This window comes from Microtus oregoni, unplaced genomic scaffold (assembly GCF_018167655.1).
Source record: "Microtus oregoni isolate MIOR12 unplaced genomic scaffold, Mior012 000048F_ref0000485, whole genome shotgun sequence".
Classification (NCBI taxonomy): Eukaryota; Metazoa; Chordata; class Mammalia; order Rodentia; family Cricetidae; genus Microtus; species Microtus oregoni.
The window spans coordinates 10,423,955-10,448,248 of record NW_024543222.1 but is presented as its reverse complement, the minus strand read 5'-3'; the positions used below and the strand labels follow the sequence as shown (position 1 = coordinate 10,448,248).

At 47.8% G+C, this 24,294-nt stretch overlaps 2 protein-coding genes and 1 pseudogene across 6 annotated transcripts in view; 1 reads left to right on the top strand and 2 right to left on the bottom strand.

Annotated features, from left to right (window-relative positions):
• Positions 1–24,294, top strand: part of Arsg (arylsulfatase G) — a 127,212-nt gene that overhangs the window by 10,719 nt on the left and 92,199 nt on the right. The window contains exon 1 of one of the 3 annotated variants that reach the window (XM_041635650.1): positions 22,325–22,390. The exons of the other annotated variants lie outside the window; for them this stretch is intronic. The gene's annotated coding sequence lies outside the window, so the exon portion shown is untranslated. Of the gene's footprint in view, positions 1–22,324; positions 22,391–24,294 lie in introns of those variants that run through there. 3 annotated transcript variants of the gene reach the window in all.
• On the bottom strand, positions 1,548–22,461 carry Slc16a6 (solute carrier family 16 member 6). Of its 3 annotated transcripts, none has more exons than XM_041635648.1 (6): positions 22,214–22,461; positions 13,700–13,938; positions 10,229–10,372; positions 8,949–9,077; positions 5,249–6,061; positions 1,548–4,074 (listed from the first exon to the last, which is right to left on the bottom strand). In XM_041635648.1, exons 1-6 carry the CDS (start codon positions 22,459–22,461, stop codon positions 3,824–3,826), a joined length of 1,824 nt encoding a protein of 607 aa, XP_041491582.1. In that variant the 3' UTR covers positions 1,548–3,823. The 3 variants fall into 3 exon arrangements, with proteins under 3 accessions (XP_041491582.1, XP_041491581.1, XP_041491580.1); XM_041635647.1 differs by lacking the exon at positions 22,214–22,461 and adding an exon at positions 21,906–22,100; XM_041635646.1 differs by lacking the exon at positions 22,214–22,461 and adding an exon at positions 21,460–21,768.
• On the bottom strand, positions 12,921–13,018 carry LOC121436361 (annotated as a pseudogene).

Genomic DNA, 24,294 nt, shown 5'->3' with positions numbered 1-24,294 from the left:
AAAACCTTCCTTTTTTATTTAAACAGAAAAGGGGAGGTGATATGGGATTTCTCTCTGTGTGCTGTGATTATCATTAATGAATAAAGAAACTGCTTTGGACCTATAGCAGGGCAGAACTTAGCTAGGTGGGGAAAACTAAACTGAATGCTGAGAGAAAGAAGGCTGGAGACAGATGCCGGAATTTACCCTGTAAGCCACAGCCACATGGCGATACACAGATTACTAGAAATGGGTTAAATTCAGATGTAAGAGTCAGCCAATAAAAAGCTAGAGCTAATGGGTCAAGCAGTGATTTAAATAATATGGTTTCTGTGTGATTATTTCGGGTCTTAGCTGCTGGGTGGCCAGGAAACAAACAAGCAACCTCTTACACACACCTTTAATCCCAGCACTGCAGAGCCAGAGTCAGAGCTAGGTAGATCTCTGTGAGTTTGCTGCCAGTCTGATCTTCAGGGCTAGAGTTCCAGGACAGCCAGGGCTGTGTAGAGAGATCTCATCTCAAAAAAAAAAAAAACAAAAAAAAAAAAAACAAAAAAAAAAAACAAATGGGGGGCGGGGGAGAAAAAAGAAAAAAAAAAGCTGAGCATAGTGTACATGGAGGCTGAATGTGAAGTCTGTGATCAGCCTGTGAAACCAAGTGAACGGAGCGTTAGTGAGCTGTAGTGCTAAGTGCACAGTGGAGTGCTAAGGCACAAATGGGCATCTGTGCACCACCACCCACTAAGACTCAGGGACGATCTTGGAAGTGGAGGTGAAAAGATTGTTAAGAACCAGAAGTCAGGGAGAACCAGAGCAAAACCATTGTCTTCTGACACCACGCCCGCTGTGTTTGTGAACGAACAGGGGCTATGGCTGCCTACCCAAGATCGAGCCAGACAACATTCCAGCACCGATGGGGCGGGGCTCATGAGCCCCCACCTAAGCTAAGGAGCTATTGATAGCTTCTGGGGAAGGGAAAGTTCCGTTTCCTTTAATGGTGTGGGCTGTGGTAGGTCCATCTTGCTTCAGAACCAAACTACACAAACTGGACTCCATGGGTTATAAAACAAACAAACAAACAAAATAACCCGACAATACGAAGTAGGGGTGGGAGGGAAATGGGGGTGAATTTGGGAGGAGTTGGGAAGAGGAATGAGGGTTGACTGTGCTCAAAAATATACTGTATGGGGTCTGGAGAGGTGGCTCAGCAGTTAGGAACATTGTTCTTCCAAAGGATCCAGGTTCAATTCCCAGCACCCACACGGCAGCTCACACCTATCTGTATCTCCAGTTCCAGGGGTCTGACACCCTCATACCACACAGACATACATGCAGGCAAAACACCCAATGAACATATAATAAAAATAAATTAAAATATTCTGTATGAATTTTTTAAAGAATTAAGGAAATTATATTTTAAAAAGTTTCTGGGCATTTTTCTCTGTGTCTTGACTATGGATGAAAGAAAAAAAAAAGGAAGATTGCATTACCCATGACTTGTGTGTCCTGGAGAAGCTCAAAGACTTTGCAGTTTCTGAAATCATTAAAAAGCACAGAAGAACATCAGACTCTTTAAATAAAAAGCCATAAATTTATTGTAAATCTAGAAGTACCGGAATGTGACTCACACAGAACGGATCAGCGATCTGTGTTTTTCTTTTTTCTTTTCCCTTCCCAACATTTACACCGATTGCTGACATCCTGAAATTGGCATCCATTTTCTTGTCTCATGCAGTAAACAGAATAAACTTAAGAGTAGGTCCCTCAGAAATCAGGTATAAATATTAAATTGTATCGAACATTCGTAGTACAAAATAGGTCGTAAAGTGCTGAAGTCACGGACGTCTGCGAAACTGCCCACAAGGCTGAAGCGCTTCTCCGGGCGGCCCCACAGAACTTTGCTACATCCACCTTGTGTAAGGTGTGTCCGCTTTTTTTTGGACAGACACTTTGTCAAGTCACTCACCCTCCCCAAAGTTTTACAGATTGTCCTATTTCTATGGCTGATAAGATGCTGTATAAAAGGTAGCCGGTGGTGACGAACTACGTCACTCTCATCTTAGTGCAGAGAAAGATTCAAGCTTGTGTGTACCTGTAACCCAACTAGGCTTGTTCTATGTTCCCCCTGAGTTGTCTCTTGAACAGTAAAGATGAGGAAATATTGAGCAGCAAAGCACCAGCCACCCAGTTGGGGAGATGCCGTCAACCAGGCAAGGAGGCAGCCCCCTCTCATCCTCGCCCTGCCCCCTTTACAGAGAACTGCTAGAATGCAGAACACGATACACACATGTAGTGGAACTTGCCAACAGCAGTGACCGGGTACCTGGTACCCATGGCAATGTAGGACAATCAAGTTCTATGGAAGATGTAAATTGCAACTTGCAACTCGTGATAGTCACGGAAACATTTCTCCGACTGCAAATGAAACCAAGAAATGCTTCAACAGTTAAAGATTGAACGACGATGACAAAGAAAACCACTGGAAATGTTCTAACAATTCATTGAACTATAATTCTGACCAAAGAAGATCCTCAAGTATTCTTAGGTGATCATTTAAAAACGGAGGCGATTTGCCATCCATTAGCTCCCCCGCCCTTAAATAGCACACATTGCCTTTCACAATGCTGAAGAATCACTACAGCTTGGGCTGTCAGGAGATTGATGTCATGAGACAAGAAAAGCTCTCTGAAGCCTCTAAAGAGCTGCAAAAGGGAGGTTAAAAAAAAAATCATGTAAGCTAGGTGGTGGCGGCACACCCCTTTAGTCCCAGCACTCGGGAGGCAGAGGCAGGCGGATCTCTGTGAGTTCGAGGCCAGCCTGGTCCACAAAGCGAGTTCCAGAAACCCTGTCTCGTAAAACCAAAAGGAAAAAAAAACCTTTTATTCATTTTGATTATTAGATTTTTTTATGCTTAAATTGTTTTGTGTGTATATATGTGTGGGTCCATGTATGTCACAGCAGGTGTGTGGGGGTCAGAGGACAATTCGAAGTTGGTACTCTCTTTCTACCATGTGGATTGAATTCAGGTCATAAATCTTGGTTGCAAGTACCTTCACCCACTGAGCCATCTCACCGGCCCTTCTTTTGATCATTCTACTCAACCTAGAATAACTTAATAATAAATATCGATTTAAATTAAAGACACTACAGTCACTTATTTCTTGAATTATGAAAAACAATAGGAAACATGAATGCAATTTAACATTTCTATGGAAATACTTGTGGTGATGGCTGGTCATAAAGAGAAGTAGTAATCTTTGAAATTCAAGTTGTTATATGTTTTTAATTTTTTGCATATTAATCAAATGCTTAGTTTTTAAGCGTTGCTTTCTTTCCATGCAGTATTTAGGAAACTCAGAAGCCATAGTTTATCAATTTAAACTTTAGTAGAATTTTTCAAATTGTTTAAAAAATAATTTGTTTGTATTTCTGAAAATTAGCAACGTATTTAATGATTCAAGATTGTTTTTTCTTTTTGGAATGGCCAATTCATTTCCATGACTTGGGCTGGATGTCGCTTTATAAAATAGTAGTTTACACACATGAACACGTTTAACACCAGTTTGCCAATTAATTCATGGCATAGTTTTGGTGTTGGGATGTGAACCAGCATCCTTCCACGTATCTGTGTATTGCTACTGAATAGGGCTGGGTTCCTGTATGGAAGTGTTTGGTTGTTTTGGTTTTGGCTTAAAGAGCAAGCAAAAGGGACTTGGGAAAGATGTTGGTACTGCTGCTCACACATGCATTCCCTTTCTGGAATTTGAAGGTGGGCTCCAGTGGTCGGCGCCTGCCCCACGGGCTCTTTTCCCAGGCAACATAGAAGCTGTGACATGAAAATGTGTCACACTGGATCCATTTTCATATGAACCCTGTGCTCGCATTTCCCAAGATCCATTTCGAGAAAGTCTTCTGGAATGTCCTGTAACGTCTTCCTGTGATGACTGTCTGTTTGGCTGTCCCCTGAATGAGGATGCTGACACAGACCCTTTTTACAAGGTCTCACCAGGGCAAGGCACACAGCAGCCGCGGACATGCCTGCTGCGCAGGAGTAGAAGGCCCTGCTGTAGATCTTGCTCTGGTCGACCAGTAGGCCTAGAAGAAAGCGTTGGCACCGTTAGTGACATCACGGCCACGCCTAGCCTCTCACTTGAGCTTCTATCCAATCCAAAAACTCCTTCTTCTCCTAGCATGATCTACCTACTACCGTAGTCTTATTATTTTATTTATTTATTGAGCAAGGGCTCACACGTAGCCCAAACTGCCCTGAAATCCACTATGTTGTTCAAGCCTGGCTTCAGAGTCACAGCAGTGGTCATAGGGGAACCAGCGACTTCAGTCAAGATCATCACTGGTGTCTGCGAACCCAAGCCTCTCATGTGTTTCCTGTCATGGTACCTTCTCGAAGGAAATCATGCAGGTTATGACCTTATTGCTGTCTGACTTTTGGGTTAATGGAACTACAGGACCACTGTGAATCATTCTCACTTTTTTTCCCGGCAAGGTCTCTCTGTACAACCTGGGGGACCTAGAACTCACTATGTAGCCCAGCCTGACCTCAAGCTTGTGACTGTCTTGCCTCAGCCTCCCGAGTACTGGAATTATAGGTGTCCACCACCGCGCGCAGCTCTTTTTCTCTTCTTAAGAAAGATATTATCTAGGAGGCCAGATAGATGGCTCAGAGGGTCAGAGTACTGGCTGCTCTTCCAGAGGACCTGGGTTCAATCCCCAGCCCACATGGTAGCTTGTGACTGTAATTTCAGTCCCAGGGCATAGAGTGCCCTCTTATGCCTCCAGAGGCACTGTATGCACACAGTACACATACATGTATTCAGGCAACACCAACATGCATAAAATAAAAATGACCACTGCCTTAAATTCTAAGGCTTTTTTGTTTCTTTCTTTTTAAAACCAAGAAGGTTAACTATTGTGAGCTCTAATCTGGGAAAACTAAAATTTAACTCAAGTTTAAAAATGAAAGTAGACTTTACAATCGGTCCCATGAAGCAAGTCAGCACAACGAGGAATATTAAAGACAGGCTTGCATTCTGTGTTCTTAAAGTACCTGGCAGGGGCCATCATGATGGCTCAGTGGGTAAAAGGTGCTTGCTGCCAAGTCTGACAACCTGAGCTCAATCCCCAGACCCACAGGTGGAAAAGGACCAACTGCCCCCAAGTCGTCCTCTGACCTGCACATGGACACGACGGCACAGGCATACTCTGGCTCACGCACACCCACAAGTAAATAAGGAAAAAGCAATTTCATTACCTGCCAAGGGTGGTCCTGCCAGCCCCGAAACGCTCTGGATGAAGACATAGACTCCCGCCGCGGAGGACATCTTCTCAATGCCAACGACATCATCCTCGGCCAACAGTGGGATGTGGGTCCCTCCGATGGTCCCAACCATGATGCCAAAAAACACACTACACAGCATGAGACCCCAGAATTCAGTGGCAAACGTGAAGGCGAAAAGAGACACGGTCAGTAGAATGACGCAGATGAGCTCAATGTAGATCTTCCGGATGGGCTCTCGGTTGAGGACAAACCCGGCCCCGATCCTTCCGAACACTTCCGCAATGGCCATGGTAGAGAGTAGAAACGCGGCGCGGTCGCGTTCAATGCCTAGACTGATACCCAGAGGGATGATGTACAGCGAAGGGGCAAAGAAGCCCAGCGTGGCGAAGAGGCCAAACAGCGCGTAACAGATGAAGCTTTTCTCTTTCAGAATGGAAAAGTCTAACAGCGGGGCTTTCTTCTGGTTGTGCTTGGGGACAGCCACCAGGGTCTGCTGCTGTTCGGCCCTGGCTTCCTGCTCCGTGGGAGCTTGACTAGGCACGTTTTTCGGTGAGGTAGTTAGTTCTACTCCTGAGTCGATCGAGTCTATTGAGGTTCTCGTTTTCTCATTTTCGAGCATATATTGCACTTCCCTCCGGGGTTCGTGAGCGATTGTTTTCGGTGACCCTGGTCCTTTGATAATGATTGGTCTTAGCAAGGCGCCGCAGACCACGATGTTCAGCTGCAGCAGGCCCACGAAGAGGAGGCTGTATCGCCAGCCAATATGCTCCTTCAGAGCTGTGATGGCTTGAGGAGACAGAAGCAAAAGAAAGGAAAAGCCAAGGTCAATAACAGACTCCCAGATCCAGCAAGCAATTCCCGGAAGAAATATGGGTAAAAATTTAATAATAAATTTTGCTCAAAGGTAGGGTGAATGTAGTCATTCTAGACTATAGTTTGGGTGGGGGTGAGTGACAAGTATGTGCTTGCAGTGTGGAGGTCAGAGGCCAATGCTGGGTTGCTGGCTGTCTTTCTTGATTGCTGTCTTTTTTTTTTTTTTTTTTTTAATACAGTGATAGGGATTACGTTTAAGGCTTTTCTACCACTGAGCTATAGTCCTCGCCTCTTTACTCTTGGAGACAGACTCTCTTATTGAATCTGGAATTCAGCAAGAGCAGTTGATCCCAGGATCCCTCAGCCTCTATCTCCCTGTTGCTGGGAACACAGGCATGTGCCACCATACAGCTGCAGGGGATGCAGACTTAGGGTCTTACGCTTGCGCTTCATGGAGACATTGCCCCAGCTCTGTAGATTACCCTTTATTCTGAGTTCTGGTGCATTTTATGACAGTAAGAAAATGTGCACACTCATTATTTTCATGTTATAAGAACTGTCAGCCTAGTTTTTCAAAGCTTTGGGATTTTCAGGCGGATGCCTAAGAAGGAGGCTTATGCCTGCAGCCCACATTAAGGCTCAACAAACAATAGCCCACAGGCCAAATCTCAGCCACTGTCTGTTTTTGTTAATAAAACTGGGCTGGAATTGAACCATGTTTGCACGTTCACATAGTGGCTGCTCTGTGCTGAGACAGCAGAATTGAGCAGTTCACACACACACACACACACACACACACACACACGGTCCCCAAAGCTGAACATATCCCCAGGACTGAGCATATTATATCTTAGTGGTAGGCACTCGCATGCAGGGGCCCCTGGGTGCTACCCCTCAGGTACCACAAAAATTAAGTATTTTTTTAAAAATTTCTAGCTGACCTTTGGTAAGCATGATTTATCTGACTCGGAACTGTGTCACTAAACATCCTATGCTCTCTCTCCATCTTTGTAGCAATGAAGTAAATAAAAAATAAAATAAGAGGCAATTGCCAAGACCCTCACCGGGAAGCTTGCCTGCTTTTCTGAGTTCTAACTCAAAAAACGTGACATTTCCTAGCTGGGCGGTGGTTGCGCATGCCTTTAATGCCAGCACTCAAGAGGCAGAGGAAGGCGGATCTGAGTTCGAGGCTAGCCTGGTGTACAGATCAAGTTCCACGACAGGCTCCAAAGCTACACAGAGAAACCCAGTCTCAAAAAGGAAGAAAAAAAGCTAACATTTCCTTTTGGCTGTCCCTTTTTTGGACACCAAACTCCTAAGCACAGCTGCCCTGACACCCTGGGCTTTCTCACTGTTTCCTGGTGCTGTCCACCCTTTCTACAGATGCCTGCAGACCTCCACTGTGGACCCTAACTCAAAAGACAGACTTTCTCTCTTATCCTAGCATTTAGGGACACAGTGCTCCAGTTTCTCCCCGATCATGTCCTTAGCCACATGGTGCTCGTCTCTCTCACTGTGAACCCAGGGCAGGGCGGAGGCTGCTGACCAGAAGCGGCCGTGAGGGAGATGGTCAAGAAGGGCATGCATCTCCATCACCACAGTGAAACTGTGAAAAAACAAGCAACAAAACAAATAGAACCCCCTTTTTTGAGATTTTATTTGTATTTTCTGTGTGTGAGACTGTCTGCCGGAATGTGTACCGCATGCATGCAGTACCCTCAGAAGCTGGAAGAGGACACCAGATCCCCCAGGAATGGAGTTACAGGTGGTTGTGAGCCACCACGTGGGTTTGTGGGTGCTGGGAATTGAACCTGGGTCTTCTGTAAGAGCAGTGAGTACCCTTAACCACCGAGCCATCGGTCCAGGTCCCCATGGAACATTTCTTAAGTATGAACCAGATGCCAGGAGTAGTGCTCAGTACTACTGAATAATATGCTTTTCCACCCTCGGGGGCTCGCAGGCCACTGATGTCGTCTCTTGGCATTGCTCTATTCTTTTAGGAAATAGAAACACCCTTCACCTAAATTCAACAACTAACATGATTTCTCTGTCTGTCTGTGTACATGTTATATATGTATGTCTACATATATAAAGATATATATGCGTGAACCATATCTATTTCATGTGTGAATCACATGAAAAGTTTCAGATATGATAATATTCCGCTCCTAATCCCGATGCATTCAAAAAAGAGCATTGGGTCAGGATGCAGCAGTTCAGTGGTAGAACGTTCACCTAGCCTGCTAAAGTGGTCGAGGGCATGCCTGGCCTGCTAAAGTGGTCCAGCACTTGCCTGGTCTGCTAAAGGTCCTGAATTTGATCCTCAGCAAGGACAGGGCAGGGCAGGGAACTGGGGAAGGCAGGAGGGAAAGAAAGGAATCTGGGTGTGGAAGGCTACCTATCCACTACGTCACTTTCCTTGTATTTCCTGTATTAACATTAAGTTGGCAGAGATAAACCAGGGATAAAGTGTTGGCTGCGAGATTATTTGTGGGAACACAAGAAAACTGATTTTTGTTGGAATGATTTAAATCTACAGCGAATGTAGCTCTTTTGGAAAGGGGATGATGATAATATAAACAGTCCAAATTACTAAATAACATAGGGATTATCGTTTCGTGTTTCGAGAAAGCCTTACCACTGATTATGTCCCCGTTTATGTAAAACGTGGACTAAGATTAACGCGGTGTGAATTCCTAAAATAGGGGAGGAGGAGGAGATCCTAACAGCGCTCTGAGGGGAGCGCAGTGACAGCTCCTTATGCAGAGGGAGAGTCACCCACATGGTGGGAACTTGTTCGCACAGCAATAGCGCCAGAGTGGCTTACCTGGTTCCTCGCTCATGAGCCACTGCCACTCACCTGGTGCAAAAGCAAACACAGCAAAGCATTCTCCTGTGGATGCCACAGCAGTGACCACTGAACGCCTTTTGTCAAAGTACTGTGACAGGATGGTGACAGTTGGGAGGAAGCTAAAGCAGTATCCCAAACCTGTGGGCGACAACCAAAAGGGCCAGTGAGGACCATCCATGGTCTGAGCCTGGAGGGCTGGCTAGCATACAGAAGCTTTGTACGAGTTCCGGGAGCCAGCCCATTCATCCTACAGAAAACGACGGCAAAGACAATGGATTTCATCTCAGCCCTGAAGGGCGGCGGGTGTAGCTCGGCTGGTTTAGTACTTGCCTAGCATGCACAAAGCCCTGGGTTCAGTCCCCAGTACCCAGAGAAGCGGGCACAGTAATTAATGCACACTTGTAACCCCAGCACTCAGGAAGGTCTGGAGTTCAAGGTTACCTTTGGCTACTGCACAGTCACTTGGAGGCCAGTCTGGGATACAGGAGGTTGCCTCAAAAATAAATAAAGAAATACTGCAACAGTAATTTAGAGATACTAAGATATAAGAACTAAGAACTGACCGGGCGGTGGTGGAACAAGCCTTTAATTCCGGCACTCGGAAGGCAGAGGCAGGCGGATCTCTGTGAGTTTGAAGTCAGCCTGGTCTACAAGAGCGAGTTCCAGGACAGGCTCCAAAGCTACAGAGAAACCCTGTCTCAAAAAACCAAAAAAAAAAAAGAACCAAGAACTGTTCTCCAGAGCTCCCCAAATTTATATAATTCACAGTGGAATCAATTATCAATAGTAGTTTTTATGTAATATTTGTATTTGAAATAAATGTCTTTTTTCCTTTATTCTTTTGAGACATGTAGCTCAGGCTGGCCTCATGCTCATGCTCTCCCTGTCTGCGCCTCACCCTCAAGTGCTGAGATTATAAGCATGTGTCATCCTGTCTGGTCAGCATAGGCTTTTGATGTGTGCAGGGCTCCATACAAAATTTAAAATTTGCAAACTAGGCATACACACACATACATATATATATCACCCACCATCAGTGCCTTCTTAGACACCGCCAAGACTAAGTGCAGCGTACTGTTTTTCCCTTATGAAGCTCTGGGTGCTTGGAACCCGAGAATGTATTTTTACCGGGGACCCATATCACCTGGCTCAAAAATCACTGATCTCAGACATAGTTAACTTGAAAGAAAAACAAAGGAAAAGAAGAAATACAATTCGGGTTCAATTTCCTCCCTTCCTCAAGGGAAGCATGCAGAGAGAACTTCCCAGGCACGGAGAGAGACACTCACCCGAGATGACCCCGATGGAGATGTACATGTGGTAGACCTTTTGGGAGAAGGAGGCCGCAACCATTCCCGTGCTGATGAGCAGCCCTCCTGCCATTACCACCAGCCGATGTCCAAAGCAGTTACTCAGGACTGTGGAAAGCGGTGCTGCAGAGGGGGAAAGGGACAGAAAGTGACCTGTGAACTTGGGCTTCTGTGCTGGCTTTGCTGCGATTCCTTCCTGCAAGCTGTGGACTTGAAGGGGTGATGTAAGAACCTAGTGTGTTTCCTGCAACAGCTATGGGTCAGGCCAGAGGTTATTTCAACATTCGCTCCAATTTAAAACACAGAGAGCCAGGTCCTGGTACAAAAATGCAATCTCAGCTGAGACAGGAGGATTGCAAGTTCAAGGCTACCCTTGGTTGGGGTGAGGGTGGGATGCAGCTCTCACAGGCAGAGCAGTAGCTAGCAGCAGCCAGCTCCTAGGTTCAATCCCCCAGTACCTTAACAACAAATTAACAAGAGGAAAACAAGGGGCTGGGGTAGAGCTCAGGGGTAGAGTGCTTGCCTAGCACGAGCAAAGCCTTAGATTAAAGCATCGACGAGGGTAGGGTATACAAAAGACATTTTTAGGTGAACTGTCTTGGCTTGCCTGTGAAAGACAAAGTTACGTATGCATTTTTCTTTGGTTCTCCAGCATATACTGGCTTTCCTTGGGATCACTCTAATTGTTTTTATCTTCTATCATCTCTGCTTCGGATTCTTTTAAAAGAATCCCATCTGTGGTCGAAGTCTTCTTAGGTTCCTTTGACTGATACAGGACGGGGATAAGGCCAATTCTCAGACATGTTCACTTAAAAGACGATGGCAGAACACTGAGGAATCTTAGTTTGCTTGACTTTCTATACACTCTATCCCCTGGGACACGGAAATCTAGCAAATTCTTTCCTCCTTACGTGCTATTTAACGCTGGCAGGAGGGACAGTAAGCTATGTGAACCACTGAGAGTTGCGTCAAAGAGGCACACACTAGACAGAAGGGATGGGAGGGGAAAGGAAGGAATTCTGCACTGTTAGGATTCAGAATGTAAACATACATATTTTTAACTCCTAAAATTGTATGTGTGTATGTATGTATGGGAGTGTGTTGTATGTAGGACACCATGTGCTGTATGTTGTCCGTGGGAGCACCGGCGGTAGCTGGAGGACAACTTTTGGGAGCTGTTTCTCTGCTTCTACCACGTGAGTCTCAGAGATCAAACTCTTATCACCTTGGCCACTAGCACCTGCAAGCTTATGTTGGCAGAGGCTGATACAACCACTTCTACATAGAGAGATCCTCTCTCAGAAACAAACCGACAGGAGAGAGAGCATCCTTTTAGGAGGTTTCATGGCTAAAATGAACTGCATTCAGAGAGTGGTTCTAACCTCAGCAGTAACCTCACAGGCGACGCTGCCCAGCAGAGGTGTTGAGTCAGGGAAGCGCTAAGGGCAGCCTGGCTGCCTTCCTGAGGCGACCTCGGCACGCTGCCCTCTCAGGAAAGCCTTGGTGTTGGCTCTCACAGACGGATGAGCATCAGATGTCAGCATGCACACTCAAATCAGGCCCATCCAAGCGACACCGAGTGTGTAAGAGCGGCACCAGCCCTCACCCCCATCTTGCTTCATGCTGCTGGATTTGGGAGGATTATGCTGTGATGGATCAGGTTTTGGGGAGTCAGGTGATGGGACTCCATGTCTCCAGGACAGTAGTTGTAATTTTACAAGTGGGGTTGTAGCTTAGGGGGTGGAATGCTTGCCTAGCATGCATGAGGTTTAGTTTCTAGTACCACAAAAATAAAGAAAAAAAAAAACACCAAAAATTATACTCTTATGGGGAATGTTTCTGGGACTCCCTCTCCTGTAAGGAGACCCAAATCCACAGGTGTTCAGGTTTCTTATGCAGACATAGTATCTGCACATAACCTAAGCACGTCCTCCGTGTGCTTACATCTCCAGATCCTTACACTCCAATACAAGGTAACGGCGTGTAACCGCCTGTTACGGCACGCGTAGGGTGGACTAATGAAACAAGGAAGACTTTTGGTTGTCTTAACCGTGGCAGACCTAGTACTGGTCAACAGCTGTGTAACATTTTCAGCCTGGTTGGCTGAGTCTGTGAGTGAAAACCCTAAGACAGAGGGCTGATGGCCTACCCCTTACCCATCCCATCTCTCTTCTTCCTGTGTCCACCGTGAAATGTTTCTACTGTTTCCTCGGGAAGTCACTCTGAGCCCAGAGCCTTAGTACGCTAAGTGAGCGTTTTTAAAGATATATTTATTTATCTTATGTCTGAGTGCTCTATCTGCATTTACAACTTTAGTCAGAAGAGGGCATCCGATTCCATTATAGATGGTTGTGAGCCACCATGTAGTTGCTGGAAATTGAACTCAGGACCCCTGAAAAGCAGCCAGTTCTCTTAACCTGTGAGCCACCTCTCCAGCCCCAGATGAGTTTCTTTTTAAAAACAGAGAGGGGCTGGAGAAGTGGCTCATCAATTAAGAGCACTGACTGCCCTTCCACAGGACTCAGGTTCAATCCCCAGCACTGACACGGTGAATCAAAACTATCCGTAACTCCAGTTCCAGGGAATCCTATATCCTCTTCTAGACTCCTCTTGGCCCAGGCATGCCCATGGTACTCAGATATACATGCAGGCAGAACACCCTTAATCATCAAAAAGAATGAGATGCTTCATGGCTCTGCATGTTACTCTTGCTCAGGGGCCATGCTAATCTGTATGGCTCCATTTTCAGTGCATGGGCTGATGAAGCCAGTGCCTAGGGACTTTTGGATGCTGCTTCCTTAGCCAGAAACTATGTCCTTGGAGGACTGGGGTTTACTACTGTCTTCAAAGTGCTCTACCGACTACTAGCACCATACACATTATAGATATCTTACTTCCTTTTCTTTTTGTATGGTGCTGGGAATTGAACCGAGGGTCTTATATTCCCCCAGTGAACTACCTCCCAAGCTGCAGACTGTACATGTCTAATGTGTGTGCTAGACTAAAGACATTACTTTTGGCAACTATGGTCTTTTCTTCAATGTCTCCAAATTCTTGCCAGTCCCCAACCCTCTGAAAACTGCATTCCTTAACTGAGACTGGTCAGTCCAACAGGACGTATGAGAGACTGCACCACAGATATACCAACTGTTGTCAGGTAGGCGGGCAGATTAAAAGGGCCAGGTGCGAAGGCTAAGCTCATGCTGACAGATATACTAGTATGTAAACGTTAACCCAAACACACATATCTTTTCTTTTTCAGTTTTTTGTTTTTTTGGTTTTTCGAGACAGGTTTTCTCTGTGTAGCTTTGGAGCCTGTTCTGGAACTAACTCTTGTAGACCAGGCTGGCCTCGAACTCACCGAGATCCACCTGCCTCTGTCTCCCGAGTGCTGGGATTCTTTAATTCTCTGCCACTGCCCGGCCCAAACACACATATCCATGTACTCACCTGTAAATGTTAACACAAACACGCATATCGATATTATCCATGAGATCTTGCTGTTGGATTCATCGAAACTGTCCATTAAGTCATTAAAGAAGACACCGAATGACTTGATGATGCCATAGGTAAAGACTTCAACGAAGAAGAAAGCAACAGCTATTGCCCAGCCCCATCCTCCATCAGGCACTTGGGTATACTCATTGGCTCCAGAACAAAGCTTTGAATTCTTTTGAGTCATTCTTGATCTGAAATTAAAACAGGAGAGAAAGAATTCAGACCAGCCTGGAGGGTTGATCATTCTCCTCTCTCCTCTTCATCTCTTCAGTCTCTCTTGTGAGACAGAGTCTCACGCAGACCAAGCTGGCCTTGAATTTGAATTCGTGACTGCAAGGATGATCGCTTCTGATCATCTTGCCTCCACCTTCCAAGTGCTGGGATTAAAGGTCCATGCCCCCACACCCATCTGATTCTAATCATCTTTAGTAAACATCACTGGTAAGAACTATTTAATAAATATTTAAATCATGCAGAGTTAGTATAGTCTTATGCAATTTTTTATCTATCTTTGAATTATACATGGGGCCCAGAAAGAATTTGAAAATAAGGCCTGTCATAATTAAAAGGGAGAAACAATAAACAGAGACAAGGAGCCGAGATTATTTGAAGGCCCTTCGAAAGACACAGAATGCCACCAGACCAAGCATCGGTGCTGATATCCAAGAATATAAATCAGATGAAGAATGAACTGGAGCCAGGCATGGTGGCACACACCCAGCACTCAGGAGGCAGAGGCAGGTGGATCTCTGTAGTTTGAGACCAGCCTGGTTTACAAATGGAGAGCCAGGGCTACACACAAAAAAAACCCCTGTTTTAAAAAAACAAAATAAAAACAGAAAACTAAGAAAGAAAGAAGGAAGGAAAAGAAAGAGGAAGCAAACACTGAGGGGATTGGCCATACCTTCCATGAGACAAGCCCTTGTGGCTTGTGACTTCCTATACATTTCTCCTTAGTAGCACTGACCATTCAAGTCACCCAGCCAACCCTTCTAGCTCCCAATTCCCCCTCGGCAAACAGCATCCAGATTATTGTTCGTTGTCCCACGTAGACGTACCTTCCTGGACAGAAGGCAACTCTCTGTCCGTGAAAACCTAAGCGTTTTCTGAATTTAGATTTTGTTCACTTAAGATCGGCTAAACGAGGCATTCCAGACCTGTGAGGCATGTCAACTTCAGTTACTTCTGATCTCGTTATGGCTTTCTCTCCAAACAACGGAGTACACAGTCCTGAGTCTTTTTGTTTGTTTGTTTTGTTTTTTTGTTTTTTTAAGACAGGGTTACTCTGTAGCTTTGGTGCCTGTCCTGGAACTAGCTCTTGTAGACCAGGCTGGCCTCGAACTCCCAGAGATCCACCTGCCTCTGCCTCCCGAGTGCTGGGATTAAAGGCGTGCGCCACCACCGCCTCGCAACAGTCCTGAGTCTTAACACAGCTAAAAACACTAATTTAACGCTGGAGGGAGACGGGTCAAGTTATTGTGGAGACAAAAATACCCTGATAAAGGCAATTTAAGGAAGAGTGGGTTTCTTTTGGCTACAGTCTAAGGATGCAATCCATCAAAGGTGGGGAAATCAGGAGCTGGAGAGTTGGTCATCTAGAGTCACGAAGCAGAAAGCAATGGCTCTCTTGGCTCAACCCGTGCTCCCTTTTATGCTGCTTCAAGAGAGGGCCCCGCCCAATTTAAGGAGGGGCTTCCTAGTCAATTAGCCTAATCCTTCACAGACAAGTGTCTTCTGGGGATTCTAGAGCCAATGGAGTGATAAGATTAAACTATACGCCAGGTGGTGGTGGCACACGCATTTAATCCCAGCACTCCGGAGGCAGAGGCAGATGGATCTCTGTGAGTTCGTTCGAGGCCAGCCTGGTCTACAAAGTGAGTTCCAGGACAGCCAGGACTGTGACACAGAGAAACCCTGTCTCACAAAATTAATTCTGTGCATATGTGTGTGTGCCCATGTGCCTATGCATGCGTGTGGGAAGTCAGAGGACAACTTTCAGAGCTCAGTTCTGTCCTCCCACAGTGTGGGTCCTGGGGATAAGAAAGGCAAGTAGTCAGGCTCGGCACAATGGAAAGCAAACACCTCATTGGCTCCTGGTTCCCAAGTCTAAAGCAGCGACATATCAAACCCAGTTTATTCTCAGTCGGCCTAGTGATGTTTCCCCCATGGTAGTCTGGTATTTGAAGGAGCTATGTCCTCACGTTCTCAAATTCTGGTCCTGTTTAGTATTTGGCTGAGGGAAACAGGACATGGGCCATATTAGGAGGCTCAGGCTCACTGCAGCAAAGGTCTTTGCATGCTGTCCACCGTGCCTGAGAATGAACAAAAAGGCAGCAGGGGCTGGGAAAGAGCTCCAGATTGGAGTCTGGGCCGTTTCAGGGCAGCTATTAGTGTCCTGGGCATGGAAAGTATTCCATCTATGATAGGAGTCGCCAGCAAAGGAGGTTTCTCCAAAACTCCTCCTTCATCGGCCTTTCCAAAGTCACCCCTGAAGGTGGGCAGCTGGGGCAGAAGACCGCACACATCCAACAAGCACTTCCTAGTGTTGGCTTTGAGACAGCGGTCGTCCATGGTGAAGGGAGGTCATAGTGGTGGTAAGTCAAGACCTTGGCTGTCATTTAATCCATCTCTTGGACCTTCTCCTTGTGAAGTCTACAGGTTTCTCCAGGCTAACATTGCCTTGCTAGGTGTGTGTGTGTGCTTGCCAATCGCTTTGCTCTTTCTGAAAGATAAAGCCTACTAAGGAGCCTTGCTTTCTGTGCGCCTCATAATCAGAGCCCAGCCTATCTTCAGTAGCCTTTTTCCTTCTGGTGGCTCTTGCTGTTTCCCGCTACCTTGCCTTTAGCCGTCATTTCTTCAAGATGCAGGCACAGTCTCTACGGCTGCCGTGGTACCCTCCACAGTCCCGCTCATTCTGGTTCTCCTTTTCCATCAGGCCTCCTATGGCAAACTCAGCTAAGGTGGTCTGATCTTCATTGGGGAGGAACACATAATGGGGAATTATCTCCTTTCATGCCTTTGTCTTATTTATTTGCTCAATTAGATTATAAGGTCTCAAAATCTGATTTTTATGTCTTGACTACCAACTCACACCTAGTTTTTCTTTCTTTCTCTTTTTTGAGATGGGTGATCTCACTATGTAGCTCTGGCTGTTTGGTCCTGGAACTCACTCTGTAGAACAGGGTGACCTTAAACTCACAGAGATCCGCCTGCCTCTGCCTCCCGAGTGCTGGGATTAAAGGCGTGCGCCACCACCGCAAATGTAGTTTGCTGAACTGGAGTTCCCCATCACCAGAAGGCTGTGTCCAGACAACCTCAAAGTTCCTCTTGCAGCAGCTCACACTACTGTTTAAAAAGCTGGGTGATGCGAGGACCAACCTACAGCCTTCAAACGAAATTAGAATTACAGGAGGCTGAGGCTGCAAGGGAGCCCAAAGTCAGCTTGTTCTCTTCCTCATTGGCAAAACAGGGAAACAGGTCCAGGGAGGTAAAGGGTTTTGGCCCAAACAGTCCAGAATCAGACTGTCCAAGCCAATAGAGCAGCAGACTAAAGGGCAGGGAGGGAAGTGCTTTCCATGTTCATTGTGAGGAAGGCATTTTTGTCAAATCACCTTTGTTTTGACGGTCTCACTTAGCTCAGGCTGGTCTCTTAACTGCTATGGATGACCTTGAACTTCTGACCCTTCTGTTCCTCCAAGACTTCCTAAGTGCTGGGATTGTAGGCATCAGCCATGACACTTGGTCTATGCGATACCAGGGACCTAAGGCTTCGTGCATGTCAGGCAAGCAGTCTAACACCTAAGCTACATCCCCAGCCTGACAAAGCACTCTTCAATTTTTTTAAACATTATATTAACTTATTTATTTAAAGGTATGTTTGGGAGGAGTGGGGGTGTATTCATGCCATAGCTCACATGTGGAGGTCAGAGAGCAGCTTGTGGGTGTTGGCTCTCTCCTCCCACCAGCTGGGTTCCTGAGATTGAATTTAGGTTGTCAGTTTTACCCACTCAGCCACCTCACCATCCCCAAAGTGTCCTTGACCTCCATATACAGAGGTCTTCAACTGCTTAGCCACACAACTGTGTGATTTGAGCTAGTCAATTCCCACCTCCTCCACACTCTTCAGGCAAAGGAAAAGCAACTGGGGAATCTCTTGGTTGTTGTTTAATGAGACGGGGTCTCTCTATGTAGCCCTGACTGTCCTAGAACTTGATGTGGACACAGACCAGGCTGGCTTTGAACTCATAGCGGTCTGCCTGCCTCTGCCTCCTAAATGCTCGGATTAAAAGCGTGCTCCACCAAAGCCAGCAGTGACTGGAGACGCCCCTGCATCACCCAGCCAACACTGTCTGACTTAGCCTTTAACTCTAGTCGTCAGCTGACTTCTCAGGCTGAACCTAGTGGGTGGCCCGAGGAAACTGAGCTAAGAGGAAAAACGTGCACCCTGGAAGGGTCTTGCCCAAGTGGGCGTGAAGCAGCTGGACATCAGATTTGATCTGTGGCAGCTGCCAGAAGACAGTCGACTTCTGGCTTCTGTTTATTTTCTGAGCCCCGCTGGGTGATTGTGCTTTTATTTATTTATTTATTTATTTATTTATTTAGCTTTTAAGCCTGTCCTGGAACTAGCTCTTGTAGACAAGCCTGGCCTCGAACTCAGAGATCCGCCTGCCTCTGCCTCCCGAGAGCTGGGATTAAAGGCGTGCGCCACCACCGCCCGGCTTTACTTGCGTCTTTTAAATCCTGCTTTCCATCTATGCCTCTCTGTTCTGGTTACAACCAAATATAACTTTCACTTGCATCTATGATATAGCCCCAGCTAGCTTCCTGAATCAGCCTTTCACGTGCTGGAATTAAAACTAGAGACCAACCATGCCCAAGTAATCCAGGTTTAAGGGGAACAAAACTTGCTTCCTTGTTCCTGGGATCATCATAAAGGTAAGATGACCACACCAAACTAACTCCGAAGTTTATTCCTTTATGATTCTGGAGCATCCTGTGACCTACTACTATATGTGAGCTAAGACCACACTGTAGCCCTAATGACAGAGTGGAAGCCTTACTGGGAGATGACACGGGCATGTGATACCTAAGACGCTACCTAACAGGTGGGGAGGTGGCGGCACGAGTGTCAGGAATTCAAGGTTACCTGTGGCTATGAGGCAAGTTTGAGCTGGTTTGGGTTGAAATGAGCCCCTCTTTCAACACCAATGGGGGAGGGGGCAGGGATTGCACAAGGCAGGCAAGCAATCAGCTCCTCTCCCCAGACCGGCTGCCTGTATAACATTTTGTGTATCACATATGCTTGCTAAAATACTGGGTATTGTGGTCCACTCAGAAGACTGAGGCAGGAGGATTACCGGCTTGGTTACAAAGCAAGACACTGTCTCAAAAAAAATTAAAGTTCAGTCTGGGCTACAGGACTGTTGACCTTCTCCCCCCCTAAAAAAAATAAACAGCCCCCCCCAAAACAAAACAATAACTATTAAAACCCAACAGAAACAAAAACAGGCCCCGTCAAAGTTTACTAAACACAGTAAGAGTCTTGGGACACCCCCAAAGCAACGCACACCTAAGATGAGGAAGTGTCTGGTTCCTGAATAAGCAGTTTCTTCAGCTCTCCTCCTCCTCTGCCATTTGTTCAGCAGGCTGTCTAGCTCCACAGACTGTCATACTGAGCACAAAGCAACTGAAGCCTAAGTCTTCACTCTGACCACTCAAGAGCCTCTCTAAGTAATAGAATGCAGACGGCCTGCCCCTTTGGTTTATCGGTTGGTGTGGCGGGAAGGGCCTTGTGGGGATCTAACTGGCAAGGCTGCTTAAGCAACCTGACGATCCCGGGCGACCACCTCACTTCTTGATTTTCAGGGTTCACAACACGTGAATTCTGAACCTAATTAGAGTCTGAGTCCGGATCTTTTCTCCTAAGGAGAGGCAATTTCAAAGATGGCCTTTGACCCGGACTGGCTCTGAGTTACCATCTACGGGGAGCCTAGCAGGTTTCTCTTCTGAAAGCCCTCACTCCGCGGCGGAAACAGTTTCATCTGTGAAAGCAGTCTCTGGTATTATCTGACTGGAATGCTCCACTAGTCTGACTGGCTTCTTCCCAAGACCCCCAGTGTCCCATGATATATTTCCTAGTGGCTTTTGGTTCCCGCATTGTCTCCTTCAAGAAGGACAGAGGAGAGAATGTAAAATAAAACCAGTCAAAAGGAACAAAATGGAACGCGGTTCCTTGCTCATAGACCTCTAGACGCTGCGCTCAGGAAGCCGCGGCAGGAAGTGAGCTATGAGTTTGAAGCCAGGCTCACTTACACAAGTGAGTTTCACAGGCCATTTCGGGGCTACTCTGTCTCACAGAAGGGGGTGAGTGGAGGAGGCGAGCACTAAATAAATGGATATCCCACAAGACTTGGAGATACATGTTACCTGGGACTTTCACTGTACTTTAATATGCTGTTGTAAAGATTTGGCATGAAGGCAAATACTGGATTATCATACAGCCTCTGGGGTTAGCCTAGGGTCAGTGCCAGTCGAAGTTCAAAAGACTGACTTGGAAGGCAGCGAGATGGCTGCTGAAGTCCGCAGAACCAAAGCACTGGGAATCTCCTCCAAGGTGTAGCCTGGAGGATATGGCTTCCGACAAGTTGTCTCTAGTCCCAGTTGTCCAGACCAGTCTAAGAGTGGGGGAAGTTCGTTTTAAGTCTCTATTTAAAAAAAAACAAAAAAACAAAACAAAAAACAAAACCCAACTCTAACCTGGTAAGCTGCCTCAGCCACGTTGTATGAATCACTGGCTACAACCAATTCATCCGTTTTGCAAGCCCATTGAGTTGAAACCCAAGCCCCTAATTTAAGTGTCTTCCCTGGGAGTTCCACTGAGGAAAAGTCCTGTTTCTGGAAACCACAGAAGGAAAACTCAGGGCTAGTGGTACTCATTAAGACCATTTTTCCACTTGGCTGCATTGTTTATTTACGAACTGTCAGTTTCTATCTTAGACTCCCTTCCCTTCATTGCCAGAAAAGGTGTTTCGACAGTGTCCCCACCCCCACCCCCTAGAGCCACATAATAGCGCTGGTACACGGGGGATCTCAGCACAGGATCTGGATCTGGCAGTTTCTTGCAGTAAAGACACTCATCAGTACGGTTTTTCAAAAACAGTCAGACCACGGAGGCTGAAATCTCAATCCAAAGGTAAAAGCCTCCTTCCGCAAAAGGAGCTGGCACAGCGTCTAGCTGTGCAAACAGAACCAGGTTAACAAGTTGTAATTGCGTTTCCCCAGTTGGAACCGAGAGCTTTTTCTACGACCCTCCCCCCACCCTCGTGTTTGATGACATTTTACACGCCACCTAGCAAACTTCTATCACTTGTCTGCTGAGGTGCAGGGAATGAAAACAACCAAAAAGGAAATTAACCTATTTCCTCTACAAAATCGTTTTTTCTCTCCCCGCCTGGAGCCGCTCAGCTCAGACACTTCGCTTGCAGCTGGTCGCCCCGCGAACCTTGGAAGTTGCGCGGGACCGGCTGGCAGTGGGTGACAGTGCAGACCGTCAAGGTGTGGGACCCACGCTCTGAGGAGAAATCTGTCTCCCCCAAGGATCGCCCTGGGGAGTGGGGTAATAGGGGATGGAGACCCAGAGTCTCTCTTTCCCTCGCGCTGCCTCAGTGGCCGCCTTGTGCGCGCGCGCGCGCGAGCTTGGGGAAGGAAGGTACCTCTCTTTTGACATTTCGCTCTGGTGACGCGCGAGCAACTTCATGTGGAAAACCCACAGACGATCTGAGACGGTTGCCGGACTCTCTTCACTTCACAGCCTAGGTCCTTTCACCCCGGTTTGGGGATGATCAAAGCCCAGGCCACCCTTTAAGGTATTTCCCAGAACCCATCTGTCTAGGGTCATGGACATTCAACTCTCAGCTGCCCACAACTGCCCGAGAGCGCGTCACGCTGGTGGCCCCCAGCACTCCCAACTGTCAGAATATTTTTCGGATTAACCTCTTCAAAATGTTAAAATGTTAAGTGCTTTCCTCCTCCTCCCCACCCTAAAAAAAAAAAAGGCCCCAAGACATATATTTAAAACAAAACAAAAAACCCCCCAAAAACCCATACCCCCACAATCAAACTTTTAAGCATGTAAAATAATTAAAAAAAACCAACTCACCAAGTTAGAAGGGAAGAGAATAAACCCCAAAAGGCTCCCAATAAGGCGGAGGCTGGGCCTCCCGAGCCTTCTTATAAACCGCTCCGCAACATGAGAAAAGGTTTAACCCCTTAGGGCGTGGGCCCGAGTCTCTATCAAGTTGGCTCTGGCCGGGGAGCCTGGAGCACCCTGGCCCTCAACCCACGCCAGCCTCGGCCACCGGGCCACACCCTCCCCCCGCCCCCCAACCCGGTCGCCTCCTCCCGGGTCGTGCGTGCCGCTGCCCGAGCCCCGGCCCCGCGTCTCTCTGCCTATCTCTTATCCTATACCGGCTGCAGCCGGTCTCCGCCGGCCTCGGGGGCGCGCCGCCGCCGACCATGTGCTGGGAGCGCCGAGCGCCTGCAAGGAGGGGGCCGGCCTGGTGCGCGCGCGCGGGCCCACGTGGATCGGGGCCGCGCAAGGCACGCGCCCCGCCTGCCGGCTGCCGGGGCTGGGGGTCACGGAAGGTAACCGCGTAGCCAGCGCGAGTCGCCCATCCCCGCCGACGCCTCTGGGGTCCTTGGCCCGACGCCCTCATCCCCTCATCCGCGCGTGCCCGTGTGATTCCCGGCCCGATCGGAACCCGGCACTTGGCTGCCGTGAAAGCGGGAGCGCGATCGAGCTCGGGGCGATCGAGTGCGCCCCAGCACCCCCTCTCCGAGCGCAGTTCCCGGGTCCGCCCGCGCCCTGAGGATCTGGGGAGCCAGTGAGGAGGATGGGGGGGCAGGGGAGGCGCGCGTCGGGGCTGGTCCCGCGCATCGCTAGTCCCGGACTGAACAGGTTCCTTCCAGTTTGGGTGTGAGCAGAGCACGCGCGGGCTCCCGAGTTCCTCCTCCAGCCACCACTTCCCCCCAAAATTTCGTCAACTCGCGCGCCCCGCCAGTTCTCCTTCCGGGCATGGGGAGGGAGTGCCGCAGTGGGCCCCAAGGAGCCCGCCGCTCGTCTGCTGTGGGTGCATTGCCTTCCCCCCGCCTAGGCTGCAGGCGCAGCAGCCAGCATCCGCGCTGCGCGAAAGGGAAGGGAAAAGCATGGCTGAGTCAGCATCCCCTCTGCTCCGTGCGCGTGCACCCGCCTAGGCGGGAGGTGACACCGGCACAGGTGCAAGGCTACCTTCCCCCCCCCCCCACCCCCGGGAGTCCTCTGTAGGGGATCGGCATCCCCACTTCTCCAAGCCCCCTGACTCCAAGGTCACTATGAACTAAATGGATGCTGCCCGGGAACCTGGAGTTAGGAGTTTCTCCTGAGAACAACGTGCGTTTGAGGATTAGGGACAGTTCAGAGCCAGAGGGGGCGCAAAGTTGGTTTCCCGGACTCCATCTCACACCTCTAGGGGAAAATTTGGGAACTGCTCCGCCGCAAAGGCTGTGTTCTCTGCATTTCCCTGCAGATTTCACCAACCGGTCTGTTGCTTGGTTGTGGTTTAGAGAATGTCTTTCTGATGTTAGAATCTCGAGACAACCTACTTTGGGAGTGTGCCTGGAGGGTCGCCACTGGGAGGAGTCGCCAGTTGTAAATTTTAATAAAAACCCTTCCCTTGCTCTATGATTCCCCCGCCCCGCCCCATCGATTTGGGGACTCAGTTATCTAACGCTGTTAACACCCTATGTTGGGCTAAGTGGGGAGCAGGTGTATTGATGCATAGTGTGTTATTAAGGCCACTGCAGTCCTGCCAGGCTACCACAGAATAATAGCTGGCAAGTTTGTAGGAACAATTAGCACCGCTCACCCCCCGGCAGGGTCTCACTCAGATAGTTCGGGCTGGCCTCAAACTTAAGTGTGAACTCCGGATCCCATTTTTGTTGGTTTATATTTTACATGCACTGGTGTTTTGCCATGGGTGTTGGATCCCCTGGAACTGGAATTACAGATGGTTATGAGCTGCCATGTGGGTGGTGGGAGTTGAACCGGGGTCCTCTGGAAAAACAGTCAGTGCCCTTAACTGCCAAGGGCAGCCCCCCAATCCTATTTTGTTGTTTGTTTTGCTAGCTTTAAAAAAAAAAAACATGATGTCACTAGCTAAACCAAGACAGGCCTAGAACTGAAGATCCTCCTGTCTCAGCCTCCCAAGCAGTGGGGGTCCCAGGCTTTCATCGCTGGCCTGTAGCGCCTAGGCTCATGCCATCCTCCAGCCTCAGCCTGCTCCAGTAGCTGTGACTACAAGCACAATACACTCTGCCTGACTGGAAATGGCATGCTTTAAAGACAGTGTCATGCTATATAGCTCAGGCTGATCTTGAGCTTGCAAATCCTCTTGCCTCAGTTTCCCGAGGGCTGAGATTACTGGCATGTGCCATGATGCCTACCTTTTCTGTAAAAGTTAGACAGTGCCTCAAGTCCTAGTGGTCACCGAATGACTGACCCGATGAAATCT